The following is a 15,067-nucleotide window of genomic DNA, read 5'->3' on the forward strand; positions in this document are numbered from 1 at the left end:
CTCAGGGCCAAACCCAAACACTCATCCCTCTGATTCATGGTCTCAGGGCCAGACCCAACCACTCATCCCTCTGATTCATGGTCTCTGATTCATGGTCTCAGGGCCAGAACCAAACACTCATCCACACTCTGATTCATGTTCTCTGATTCATGGTCTCAAGCCGGGCCAGACTGCTGCCTAAGGCGTCATCTCCATACGTACAGTATGCTAGCCGGTGAATCACAGTACCGCGGGCCGGTTCGTAGCATGCTTCATGTCACACACGCCAGGCCAACATTAGCCCCTTTGGTCCTATGCTCAACTGTTTGTCGTCAGTACCGGTAATTAATACACCCATTCTTTGTAGGTCATCTAAAGTGTCTAATGTTGCCACACAATTACAATCTGCTTTTCTTTCTTTTTTTCTACTGCATAGAAAAACAAACAATGCATAATTAATGGTGTGTTGGCTGTTTGGCAACCTGTCTGTGAGTGTGAAAATTCCTATTAAACACTTGGTGTAAAAGCAGTTCATTAAATCCTCCCTAGTTTGCATTTATAATCAATCTATCCAGCCATTGGAGACTAGCAGGAGAAGGAGGCGTCTTCTCCTAATTGGAGCTGCTGGTTAATCTAAATGGAAACCCTGGCAAACAGTGCGCCGGCCAAAGTGCTTTCTTAATTACTGCACAAACACACACACAAGGTGGCGCGCGGAAACAGCCCAGTTGTTCAGCTCTGTGGATCCTAATTCATGTGTATTTCTTCCATTTCTTCTAATTGCACAATTGTGATTTGGGTCCCTCAGATATATCTCTGTTTGCTTTCCTTTTGCGGATGACATTTTCAACCAGACTACGCTAAACGTGGTATTAAATTAAAGAGTACGACAACAATACGGGAATATAAACTAAATTATTTTGTTTTGGGTATTTCAACAGTGCGTTCCCTCGAGTCGTAAAAAGCGTTGCACTGTACATTTGAACACACGGTTACCTGAAAAGGTGCCGATGAGTTGGACGCTATTAAACGGTGACCCTCACATTTGTGTGTGCGTGTGTGTGTGTGTGTGTGTGTTGTGGGAGGCTGCGGGGTGGCAGTGATGTGTGCAGCCATGCAGAACACCGACCCTGACAGGTCTCCCCAACTAGAAGCACTTAACTCCTAATTACTCATGCTGCCGTCTGCGCGTCTGTCCCGCGGAGGTTCCGTTATAGCAGCACGGCTTATTCTCTCTCGCCCTCTCCATCTCCATCTCCCTGTCCCGTCTTTCCGGCATGTCTTGCTGACGGCACGCTTCGCTATCTATGTGTCGGGCTAGCATGTCAGGCTGTCTCGGGCACAACTTCTAGCATTCGTTCAACCTCTCCTCTTCCTCGTCCTCGTCCTCCGCCCCCCTCCCCCCTGCACCTCCCTCTTTCTTATCCAAAAGGGAGGTAGAAGATGACTTTGGAGATTTGGAAAGTGCCAGATTGCCACCCTCCTGAACACTAACTGCAATGCACACGCCCGAATCTTCCGGAACCCCCTTTACTGTTTCCATGGTAACTATCGCAGCCATGAAGAGGGTGTGGGTGGTGCAGAAGAGGCTGGTAGAGGAGGGTGGAGGGGTGGTGGCTACACGGGGGGTTGGTATAAATGGTGGCAGGGGGGCCCAAGCTGGAGAGACTTGTTCACTCTTCCGATCTGTGAACGACTAATGGCTTGTCAAAGCAAGCGCATAAAAAAAAACTCCAACTCCATATGCGTGTTGGTGTGTGTGTGTGTGTGTGTGTCCCCTCCATCTTTGTTGAGGGTTCACGCAAAGAGATGAGGGGTCTTGAAAATTGGATGACACAACATCCATCATTTCTTCCTGTACTTATTTTTTTCTCTGAGATTCCAAGTTGTGTACGAGGGGAGGAGGATATTCTCCATACTACTCGCTGCTACTACCCGGCGGTGTCTCGCTCTTTCACCGCCCTGAGAGTGGGTGGATAAGTGGACGTTTCAGCACGCCGTCCACCATAAACATCACCATTGTTTGTGGTGGATGTTTCAGCACGCCGTCCACCATAAACATCGCCATTGTTTGTGACAGATTGTTCAACATGTTGTGAAAACTCGTGAAAAATATGGTTTTAACTACACATGATTAACTTTTTTGCATACGAATATAACATTGTACACCGATGTAGACTTAAAGTTTAAACTATGGTAGTTAAAAAGGCTTAACAGCAGAGCTGCAAACGCAAGCCAAACAAGAGCAAGGTATCAAGTGGGGACAATTAAACATTCTGCCAGTTCAAATGACACTGAAATATTCTTTAAGACAGATAGACACTGAATGTTGGAAAACACGCCACAAAAATCATATTAGCCTCTCATCCTGTAGAGGCTCAGCAAAAAGCCACTTCCATTTAGCCATTCCCATTCATCTCTGAATTTCCCTCTTCATCATTTTAATGGAATCCATCCGCACGTTTTAGAAGTACAATCCGCGATGAGATAAAGCAAAAGAAAAAAAATCTACAGATAGTTTTCATAATAGTTTCATGATAGCTTTTACTACGACGCTCTGAACAATCCGCATATAGCCCTCTCCTCGCTCCTCATCGCCTCCTCTATAACCCCCCCCCCCCCCCCCCCCCCCCCCCCCACACACTAATTATCTTGGAAGCCCTTCTAAGTGTGTGTGTGAACTCCTCAAACACACTGGAACGATATCAGTCTGATCCTTTACTTGATTTTATTTTTTTATCATACTGAATTTGAAATCCATCCCAATCCCATCACCGGCTCTGTGCGGCGTGTTTGGTTAAGACCACGAGGGCTGATGGTTTCATAATACCTGCCGGTAGGGGTTTAAGATGTGGTCTGTGGGCATGATTGCACAGAGCCCCGGCCCCTTTTAACCAGCAGTGCTCTAGCAGTAGCAGTGGATGGTGAGGAACTGAGCAGTGTCCTCCCTCCCCCCACTCCCTGCAAAAACTTTACTTTAGCTATTTTCCCTCTAGGCAGGACTGTCAAGAAAAGTACAGAAGATTGTGTGTGTGTGTGTGTGTGTGTGTGTGTGTGTGTGTGTGTGTGTGTGTGTGTGTGTGTGTGTGTGTGTGTGTGTGTGTGTGTGTGTGTGTGTGTGTGTGTGTGTGTGTGTGTGTGTGTGTGTGTGTGTGTGTGTGCTAGTGCCTGTGTGTGTTTTATGCCAGAGGGAGGCAATGGCAAAATATTGAAAAGAAGCCCTGAGCAACGAAGGAAGACAACTGGTATTACAATGTCAGGCGTCACTTTGACCTTCATTAAATGTGGCCACACTCTCATCTGGGATGCTCTGTGCACGCACACACACACACGCACAAAACCGTCAAAAATGAAGAGACTGGACAAACGAAGAAAAAAAGAAGTAGGAGAGGGTGGAGGGTAGACAGTACCAGAGTTATCTGGTACTCAGAGATTGAATCTATTATTTAAAAGAGCTAATCATTTTCTTTGTATAAAAAATACTTTCCATGACCCTACTGAATGTGACCTCTCAAGATCAACGGGGACAGTCCTGAATGAACCAATCCATTATACTGTATGTCCTGATTTAGTCCAACATGTTGAAATGCCTCAGCCTCACAACCCTTAGTAGAATCCTGTTCTTCTACGACATGTGATAGACAGATAAATCTGTTGCTGGCAGCCCGTTTAGTGATTTCCTCTCAGCGTCCAGCCTGTCAGACTCCATCCACCCCCTCTCACCCTCTCTCCCCACACCTAAATCTCCCTCTCAACTAAGACTCCCGCGTTCCTTCTGCCTTTAGCTCTCTGTTTTGCTCCAGCAACCCCCTTCCTCCATCACTAGCTCTCTCCCTAATTAATGGTGGAGCGATGGCTTTACTGTGGCATGAGTGGGAGGCGAGAGTCAGCCTGGACCATGTTGGGGCAACTGTTGCACAAAGATGAAAGAGTATTAGGGCGAATACTTTAGATATTCTTATGCTCAAACTCCCTAGGCGCACGGTGCGATTACCAAAGTTGTAGACCGAAGATTGTTAGGATGGTGTAGCTGCGTAATCTGTGTTATCTTGATCGACAAATAGGCCTCATACACTAGGGCTGCCAAAATGATGCGGTGTGATAAATGTAGCAATGGTTAGATGACATTCGATACCAGGGGAAGGGATTAGCATCTAACAATGGACAGGCCTAGTGATATATTCATCATAGTCCACGGGTCCTCTTGTTTTATTAATGTCGATTATCTGAAGACGTGCTTGAATACGCAAACATTGACCACCGTGGAAGTATTAATTTCCAGTTTGGTGTTTTTAGTGTTATGTGTATGTTCTCTGTGCATTAATAGATAATGATGAACAAGGTTTCTTTAGGGTTGCTAGGAATAATGTTTGAGATTACGATTCAGCTCATTGAAAATTTTATATTCTTCATACATTGAGTGAAAATTTCAATGATATACTTTGTCATCCTTACCTTAAAAAGCAGGATTATAGAATATTATAAAATGTGTACTATAACCTTAGCTCAATGATTCTACCCCACACTACATACTAAACTAAGCAAGATGGAGTGATATAATATAGAAAAGAATATTAGTAAATTGTTAATCAAAGCACATACCGTCTATAGGAGCCAATTCCTTTGTTTATTTATTTTTTGTCCATTTTCATTATTGTGTGTGTGTTATGTTAAAGGGTGATATCATGCTTTTTCGACTTTTCCCTTTGCTTTAGACTGTTATATGACATATGTACGTTTTACGTCTGCTAAGATATCAATATCTAAGTCTGAGCCAGGGGGAGTTTAGCACCCACTGAGAACAACCTCAATAAGTGCTCGAAACAGGTTGTTTGCCCTCAAACGTTACTACCGTAACTGAATGACTGTGCAGTGGGCGGTGCTATAGTGCAGAAGTCTCGCCTCTCAGCTAAATCCCTCCCCCAAAATTAAATTATTAACCCTAAAAAAATATGATATGGGATCTTTAATTGCGGTTTAGTGTGTCTGCTCCATCTACAGGACATGTTGTCTTTAAAGGAAAATACCTGGGGCCTTGAGGGGTGGTTTGGCTGGGATACAGTCTTACAGCACACAGTCTTTATACATTGTTTTGCTTGTTTACAACAATATTCTTTATTTTTGGAATATTTGGTTGAATATGTTATGAAACCAGGATTATTAATAAACAAAAATCATTTCAATCGTCTCATATATACCCATACTCAGCCCAAGGGTGATTTACACAAAGGAAAAACAAATGGATTTTGTAGTCACTAGACAGACCATAATCAATAAAACATGGTATCTTTTAAGCGTGGTCTAAATAAAAAAGGAGCAAACACTCTTATTTCAGTGACTTTATTAGCTTTCCTTTATTTCCTAACCACAAATATTTACTTGAATAATATTTTATTGTTACCTGAACTAAAATAGCATAAAATAGCTGAATAGCTTTGGCTTCTTAATGTGACATGCCTGCATAGGTATAGCACATCACAAACGCAAAAGAAACAACGCAATAAATACAGATGCAACAGCAGTCAAATTAAGGTTCTGTACAAAGGTCCTTTACATCAGCCCTGCTATCATTTTAATGCAAGAAAGAACCAATTTGCCTTAAAGTAGCCTCGCAAACTCTTTGAAAAAGGGTGCAATTTGCCAAGGCTGCATCAACACTTGAGCAAAAGGAAGTCATTGTGTTGCAATGCTTTGATGGGATTAGAAAAAGCAAGCACTTGCAAGTGTCATTTCAATTTCTTTAGCCAACACTTTTTATTTTCCCTCCCAGCTTTTCCTCTCCCATTCGAATTAGAGTGCCCGCATCTAAAGACACTGCCCTTTGCCTGGTTTGAATCAGCGGATTAATGTATATACCTCAAAACATCCGACACCATGGCAACGCAAACTTTATAGGTAAAAAAACACTTAATTTGAGGACATACAATCACAATAACCCCCCCTAACTCTCTCAAGAGAGTGAGAGAGGACGAGATAAAATGATAACTTGAGACTATTATCTTGCATGTGAATAATGCATAATAGCTGTGAATACTGATTAAAAATCATTCAACAATACTTTAATTCTGTTATGGATTTGACCAAAATGGAATCAATTAGTGCATCGGTCTAGTATTGAATATGCAAGCTTATGAGAGAAAAAAAAACGCAATAGGCCACAGTACCATTCTTAGCAACTAAAACGGATGAGGAACGTCCAATGACCGCAATTCGTTACACACTTTGTCTCGTATTCCCCTAAAATATATGTTTTAATAACAAGTATGGTGTTCAAATTTATCGTGAAAATGGACAAAAGCTTCTGCTAAAAGTGGGAGTCCATGGAGAATAGAGGGCAAGTCTTTTAATTTCTAGTCATCAGTAAGACAATCATACACGTTAATACCTGCTTTATATATTTAACTGTACTTCCTCTAGGGGCCCCCAGAAGATTCTGAGCAAGACTGTGATTGCGATGTCAACAACAAGAGGCCCACGGCCCCATCAATTATCTTGGATAACAGAGATTGTGGCACCAATCTCATTACGTTCAGAGGTAGCCAAATGTTGTGAAAAAGGGGGATATTTCAGGAAAAGGCTTCACATGTCTAGACATGGGTTAGGGTTAGTCAAATTGTTATGGGAAGTATGAGGTGTTAGATGAGGCATACGGTGCACCTGCAAAATCACTCACACTGTTGGTCTCAGGGCAAGGAGCACTCTGTGAAAACAGCTTGTGATAAAACCACATCATAAAGTGTTTGATAACATAGCATTTACAAATGTTGAATGTTGTCACCTTGAATTAGGATTACAAATGCCTCTTTTAAGCCTTTTAAGCAAGACATATTCTTAAAGAAATAAAAAGCAGCATAAGTAAACTTAGCAACATTTACAAATGGGGGGATGAGACCTTCAAAGACCAGAAGGGTTTAAGAACTCAACAGTGGCAAGGTGACTTGCTCGATAATCACTGACTAATTGTCTATTGAAGACACAAACACATACACACAAATAGTCACAGAAATAAATCCAATTGTCTGCCATGCAGACCGTCGGGTGACCCTGGCCATGACTCATAAAGAACAGACTGTGGGAGATGAGTCAATGATTCATGTGAGGGCTTTGGGGACATCTGAGGGGAGTGTGGCCTGTGTTCCCTGTCTTCTACATCCATTGGGGTGCATCGATACATGCAACTAGATATGTCACATCTAGCTCGCTAACAGGTGTTGCCAGGGGCTATTGGCGATAGACGTTTTTGTGACAGCTTTCCTGTCAATATGGTGTCTTAAACAAGTCCCACCATGGACATAGTAATGCCCGATCACCAAATCCACTTGGTGGAGCTAGAGAACATAAATGGGGTCAATGGTAGGATATGAATTCAAATTAGGCATGGGCAAAATGATTCTTTTCCGGGAATCAGTTCTTTCAGTTCCCTTCACTATCACAATTCGTTCGTTTGATTCGTTCGTTCAGTTCGTTCAGTTTGTTAAGTCATATGGTCAGTTATGTCATTTGGCAGGGCATCTCAGGTGTCTGGCCTCACCACTTTGCTTTTAAATATGAGGTACGCCCGCAAACGAAGCCTTTAAAACCACCAGAAGGTCTCAGACGGTGACGGTGCTCGGGAAAACAGCTAATTTCTGTAGCATTAACCTACGACGCCGCTCGAGCATTACACGTGTGGTTTGAGAACGTTTTAGACTCAATCAATATGAGAACGTTTTAGACTCAATCAAAATTAAGTCGAGGGGAGACGAAGCTCTGTTCGTTTCTATCTTTTATTTACCATATTGATTGAGTGACCATAATTTTATTTTATGTAAAAAAAAAAAAGGAATCAGTTCTCTTCTTTTTGGGAATCAGTTCTCGTCGTTCACCTTCGGGATTCGTTCGTTCTGACCGAATCGTTCGCGAATCGCCCATGCCTAATTCAAATTAACTATATGAGGGGTGTTGTGTATTTGTGTGTATCTTCACCATCACCACACCACCTCCAGGCCTACCTTTTTGAACTAGTTTCTCTAACTGGGGGTTATTTGGGGGTTTCGCAGTAGGTAGTGGCAGAATAACACTCGACCATTCCAAGTCAACGGAAAGACCTGAAGTGATTTCATTCTTGTAATACAAAGCAAATAATATTTTCTTTGTTCAATTTGGATCTCAGTGGCGAGCTTATCTGCATATTATGAATTTTGAGAGGTCCTGATGGACCTCTTTAATAATTGATCTATTACATTTTATTTACAAGTTATCAATGGTGACGCTACGTCGAAGGCGAATCCTCACCTTGAACCGGTCGCTTAAAAAACATTGGGTAATACATCTAATGACGACGTCACGGATGATGGCTGGTACAACTTTTGAGGAGAGATGTCTACAGCGGCCAGTGCACATTGTGTTGACATAAAACTTTTGTGATGAAAACATTTGTGTTTGCTGTAAATAACCAATTACGTACAGAGCCCCGTCTACAGCAACACGATTGGTCAAAACAACCATGAAGCCAAAGAAAGTGAAATGCCCTGTTCACCCAGATTTGAGCTCGTCAGCAATCAGACAATCAAAGAGACAAAGTACCCATGATACTTTCCTTGCGTTTATAATGGGGCTGGTGGGTTTATGTGTGCATCTCCACCACCCCCACCCACACTTCCAGCACCCCCATGGAGTAAGGTACCTGTGTGCGCAGAATCTCTCCTTTGGTGAGCTGCATGTCCCCAGTGAGCTCTTTGACACTGATGCCCAGCGGCTCCAGGCGCTTACTGAAGTATTTAGTCATCTCAGCTGCCAAGGCCTTCATAGGAGCCACATAGACGATCTGCAGCAGGAGAGAGAATTAGAGAGCAACATAGAGTGACAGGGAGAAGGAGAAAGGGAGAGAGAGAGAGCGAGAGAGAGGGAGAGAGGGCCATATAGAGAGTGAGAGAGATAGAGTGAGAGAGGGGCGGAAGGCGGGGGGGCATTGAGGGAGTAGAAGATGAGGGGAAGAGAGAAAGAGGGGAGGGAAGGACAGAAGGATGGAGGGAGGGAGGGAGTCGAAGAACACTAATGATAAATGAGCCAACGCTGTGGTATCATTTGTTCCCTGGCAACCAGCACAAATCACAATTTATTGAGAAATATGACGGCAGCCACTTGGACGGAGAAAGTTTAATGGTGATGCATGAAAAGTGGGCTATCGTCACTGGCGGGTGCCGGCTGTGGCAGCCGTTAATGTTTGAATGCGGGCTGGCGTGTTGTGATCGTCTGGGTGTGTGTGTATTTCAGTGTGTGAGTGTGCACATTTGCGAGTGTGTGCACAGAAGTTTACGAGGAAGATTCTGATGTCTTAATAATACCATCGTTCGTGTGTCTGTGTGTGTGCATGTGTGTGCCTTGAGTGTGCATGAGTGTGCGTGTGTGTGTGTGTGTGTGTGTGTCCACAGCCATCAGAACCTTGAACTCGTCCTTCTTGATGACGCCGCCGGGCTGCACGTGCTGCCGGATCTCGTGGAGGACGGTGAGCATGGCGATGTTGGTCTTGCCGGCGCCGGTGGGCGCGCAGATCAGCAGGTTCTCGTTGGTGTTGTAGGCCGTCTCGAACACGATGGACTGGATGCGGTTCAGACGCTCCATCCCCTTGAACACCAGCTGCCCGATCTGGGTACAGACGCACGCGCACACACACACACACACACACACACACACACACACACACACACACACACACACACACACACACACACACACACACACACACACACACACACACACACACACACACACAATGGCGGAAATAATGAGTTTCTTAATCAACCATTATTCTATGCTCGTGTTCTAAGCAAATGAGTGTCAGGAGCATATTTTAACATTTTTCAGCAGTGTAAACGGTGATTGCATTTCATTATTATTATCTTGTAGGGAGAAACAACCCAGAACGATTCCAGCGCTCAAAGTGTAATGCAATCAGTGGTGTGGGGAGAGTGAACAGCTGTCTATGGAGTCCATGATTGACAAGTTACCTCCTTCAACCAGACCTACAAGGCCAGAGGTTGACGTAGAGGCGGGCACAGGAGAGGCAATACACCAAAAATAAACCATAAAATGGTCACTGCAGACGTGTGAGTGGTGGAAACAGCTGTCATTCAGGGCTGATCTTTATATGGCCTCACTGTGGCAACAGTGCGTGGACAACAGCCTCCCATCTAGCAGTGCCTCAGATACGTAAAACGGTGGCATCTCTCTGAAGGGCAGACGGAGCCACCCATAGATGCAGCATGTGTAAAAGACCCTACTGCGGTCAGCCCAAGTGGCAGCCACTGCATTGCTCGGATGCAGAAAGACCACTTAACAATCTGAGGCAATGTGATTTGATACTTGTATAGGGTCAAAATGGCTCCATACTATCATCTCGGGACTTGTTTTTCAGAGGTCCCTCTTGATGGTTTTATTTCATTAAAAAGTTATTAAGGAATCAGTATTAACGAGTTTGGCCATAGAGTACTGCCAGGCAGCATTTAAATTCCCGCCCTGAATGTGCCAAATATGGATTGTTTCTGCTGCTGGTTGCAAAAATCACAAGCCACGGTGCCAATAAAGGCGAAATCAACGGCTTCATAATGGCAGTGTGTAAACCAAGGGGAGACGTCACGGGCGCTACGTCCACATTGTTTATAGTCTATCGTTCAGCCACGGCACGGGCAGCCAATTTCCTCCCATTGAAGGACAAACAGCTCTGATGCCTTCTGAGACGGAGCAAAGACAAATGGGCCCCTTCTGGACTGGGCGAGCTGCTCCGCCCTGCACGATGCGCCAGCTGATTCTTCCAGTCTCTCCGTGCCTCCCTCCCTCACGGGTCTCTACCCTCCCTCCCTCCCTCCCTCCCTCCCTCTCTTCCTCTCCACCTCTATCCTCAGCTCCAGGGTGGCTCGGAATGCCCAGAGCTTAGACAGCAGTATCATTTATTCAGGGATTCATTAGAAGCATGTCATCACTTTCCTCCTGCGCTCCGCCGTCTCGCTCCACCACCGACTCATAGAAAGAAATAATTAAGGAGTGTGCGGCGCGCGCGGCACCGGCCTCAACTCTCAACTTCTGCTCTACTCTGTGGAGTAGCAGAGGGGATGGGGTTATTAATGCATCAAAGAGCAACTTTATTAAGGGTCCACTTGAGATGCAAGAGCTGAATGAAGTATGTGGGTTTTTCAGAGGGATATTGCATAGTAGGAGTCAATGTAGAGAAGGAGGGGGGGGGGGGGGGGAGGTTGGGAGCGGGCGACATGTCTTCATGATTTCACATCATGTTCGGCGGTTAACATCTTTCCACGCAGCCCATGGCCAGGTGTGCGACGCAAATTGCCGGTTTCAATTAAAACAAGCGTCTCCGCCAGACCTTGCGACAAAAGTGCTTTTCTATTGTTTCGCTGCTAACGAGGCTAACGCGTCGTCAAAAGGAAGCAAACAAACATACCGCCTATGCTCACACCCACACAGCCTCTGACTAAATGGGTAGGAATTAATATCAGCCCGGTTCTCGTCCCTGTTTTCAGTCTAAACGACTGCGGGGGCTGCTCTCCTGTTTCCTCTCTAAAAGAAAGGGATGGCCCTCCTAGTTACCTCCGGTTCCCCAAATGATTTCCCCCAAGGCCATGTCCGTGGAGTGACTACTTATAAATATTCATCCTGGTATTACAGACCACCAGGTTCCGCCGGAGCTCTCGCAGTGCAGCCACCCCCCCCCCCCCCCCCCCCTCTCCTGCTCCTCTCTGGTGTCGGCGTGGCGAAGCAAAAGCTCCGGCGAGATCGCATGAGCGTCGGGGCCCTCGTTTTGATTTATCGACTTTGTCTGTTTGTAACGAGAAGCCAGTGTCCCTGTTCTCTTTAAACATGCTAATGCATGCAAATGTATGCCCGCCCCAACGTTCACCTTGCGGTAAAGCACACATGTTGTAAATAGGAAGTCCCTGCCTTTTAATGGTCTCGGAAAATGGCTTCGTCTTTTTTGGGAGGGGGGGGGGGGGGGGGTTGTGCTTTTAATCTATTCAACCTGTCTTTCTTCAAAAATACTTGTGACTTCATTGTCATGGTAATTCATGCGCATGCCTCATCCGATCGGAAAAGCAGCCATTCTCTGCCATATGCCGTCTCCCGGGTGTGCTGAGTGTTTACGCCAGCAGGGCTAGTTACTGTACTGCGTGGGGTGGTTGGTGTGCGGCCATAAACACTGACGTCCACAACGTCAATAAAACCTTTTTTGACGAGTGAAGCGTCACGGCACACCTGGAGGAAATGCTGAATCCTTTAGGAGGATGTTTATTGGAGATACTAAGGGTCTTACAACATTGTTTAGGCCGAGTTTAGTCTAGTTTCCAGCCTCACCAAGCTTTGTAAACCGCCAACGTTTACAATGAATCCATTTCTTTGTCGTCGCGCTGGGAACAGAAATCTCCCTAAACATAACACATAAACTTTCATATGCACTGTCTGGAAGCCATTTGGGAGGAAATGCAGGTAGTCCTGCCGCCAGCACAACATTTAATGTATTTCTGTTTATTGAAATTCTCCATGAATATGCTTTTTTAAAACAGGAAGTACCTTGAACCTTGATCAGTCAGAGAATGCATTCTCAACCATTTTTACAAGTGCGCATATTAAGTAAGACTGAGAAAACCTTGACAATATTCAACAATTCTGTGTTGTTTTATTGTGTGCCAATTAACTCAAATCAATCTGTCAGTGTCTGGACCTTGTCACTTTAACTTTGACTCTTTAACTCTTTAAATATACACCAAAGCCACTTTGAGCTTCAAAATCCAATTGACATGACCTGGGGGGAGGCAAGTCAATTACCCACAACCAGAGTTAGGACGGCTTACTTTTACATGGAAGACTTAACTTCATTGAAATTCAGGGTGAACAATTAATTCTTCAACATGGCTGTGCTGGTCTGGATTCTCCTGGTTCACCCACTCAAGAGAGACACTTTGACATCACATTGTGCGGTTGTCCTATTTTGTTTGGCCACAATCTGAGCTCAATTGCGATACAATAACGTCAACAATATCTGAATCCCTGGACTGGAACACAAGTGCCAAATTCACGTCCCTACTCATATTAATTCTTATCAAAATGCACGACTGTGGTCATCATAAAACACCCCGGAGCACTACATTATGCCAGATATTTAAACGCTGACAGCGGATACACTGCCATGCCCAGCTGGCTAATAGAGAGCCATAAGCATCTGTGGTCAACCTTTCAGTGGCCGGGTTAAATAAAATATCAAATGAAAGCAGCTGTCGCCAGTTTAGGGCAGAACACATCTCTTAGTCCCAGCTGGCGCCCCATTGTGAGAGGCCCGCCGCAGCAGAATGGATTCTGTGGTTGGTGTATGAAAAGGTACTCAAAGACATTTATACAATGTGGGGGGAAAAGAACGACACGGATAAGAAAGCCTGCATAACAAAGTGCCTTTCGCGATTTTGTGTTGGAGAGCTAAGAGAGGGACAAGAGTCATGATTTGTTCTCAGTGTGTAGCAACGGTCATCAGCAAAGCGTTGAGGTGAGGTGATGGACCATTCGGGGAGAGAGCCGTTTTCCCAGTCCGTCCCTCGGACTAGGTCGGCCTATGCTGAGTGGGATGAAAGCTGACGGGCTCATTAACAAAGTGGATACACAGCCTCTGGCCATATGGGCAAACTGGGAGGAATGGGAATAGCCTGCCAATCCACCGGCCACTTAAAACACACTAATTGCCCCACAAAGATCGCAGTAATTATTCAACACCTATATCTAAACATCAACTTCAGTACACATCCTGGTGCCAGGATGCGTGCATAACACTTCAACTTATTAAACTATATTTAACTATAGATGCAGCAGTTTGTATTCTAGTGACTTTGTTACTGTACGTTACAGCATGTTTTGCCATATGAATCTCTATAGAAGCCTGCTGCCCTAATTAAATCCCCCCCGAGTCCATAATGGAAAGCTAAGAGATATAATTGTTGCCATTTTCACGCTATCCTTTTAATTACTTTCTGGTTCCGTTTCATTCCATTTGCATTGACTGCGTGATCAACTTTTAATTGGCAGATTTAGCAAAGAGCTTATCGGTCCTCTCCAAGCCTACGCACGGGGTACAACATTACCTTGCCAAACACACAAATAACACTCACACACACACATGTAAGTGTTGACACAAACATGCAAAACGCTCCTAAGCACAAACACCCACACACAAACACAAGCACACAAGGGTGCACACAACCACACCAGATGCATGGCGGCGTTTGATGGAGTGAGATGCAGATGCAGCAAACAGGAGGCCCATTCATTTCCCTACAGATCAGCAGCAGGAAGCAGGGGGGGGAGCGGGGGAGAGGGAAGGGGGAGCAGGGGAGAGGGAAGGGGGGGAACGGGGAGAGAGAGCAGTGAGCCTGGCCAGGAGATAGTAAAAAGGGAACACGAGAGGGAGAGCGAGGCCATCCATCACTTAATCCATGGGCACCTGCTGAAAAAGCACTAGACCCTCATGAGCCCTGCAAAAGCCCTACCAGGCGAGTGTAGCCCCCCACCGTACCTTTGAGGGAAGGTTTCTGCATATACAGACAATATATATATATATGCATGTACAGACAAAAAAGCGGCTGGAGTGTCCAGCAGTGGTTCCAGATGGAATAAACCAAGCCATCCAGCACCTTTCCCAAGCGCTGGTACACCTAAATGTTCCTCAGCGAACTGCGGCGTCGGCCAACAGCCCCTGCACAAGCTCCAGCTCTCAGATCAGGGAACCAAGACGCACACGCACACACACACACACACACACACACACACACACACACACACACACACACACACGTGATGTAAAAAGGGAACTCATCAAAAGTGAATTAGGAAACGCAATCAAGGTGGATTAATTATAGATGGCCCACTGCTGCTCCACTCCTCTGGCCCATCTCGTGGGATCGGCAGGGCTGCTGGGTGGGAGGACGGGCCACACGTCAAACGTGGGAGAACGGGAATATTGACACCGGAGGCTGATAGACCCCGAATGACCACCCCGCTCCCACTCTCCCGCCCCCACTGACTTCAGCTGGGCCAGTTTATAGTCCTCGTTCAC

The 15,067-nt window shown here is 45.4% G+C and overlaps 1 protein-coding gene across 1 annotated transcript in view; it reads right to left on the bottom strand.

The window, feature by feature from the left end:
- ascc3 (activating signal cointegrator 1 complex subunit 3) overlaps positions 1-15,067 on the bottom strand; it is a 92,430-nt gene that overhangs the window by 54,107 nt on the left and 23,256 nt on the right. The window contains exons 9-10 of the mRNA XM_084471187.1: positions 9,403-9,606; positions 8,645-8,785 (exon numbers count right to left, since the gene is read on the bottom strand). Of these exons, the coding sequence (XP_084327313.1) occupies positions 8,645-8,785; positions 9,403-9,606 (345 nt within the window). The remainder of the gene's footprint in view (positions 1-8,644; positions 8,786-9,402; positions 9,607-15,067) is intronic.

Source organism: Micromesistius poutassou (assembly GCF_964030765.1).
Source record: "Micromesistius poutassou genome assembly, chromosome: 8".
Classification (NCBI taxonomy): domain Eukaryota; kingdom Metazoa; phylum Chordata; class Actinopteri; order Gadiformes; family Gadidae; genus Micromesistius; species Micromesistius poutassou.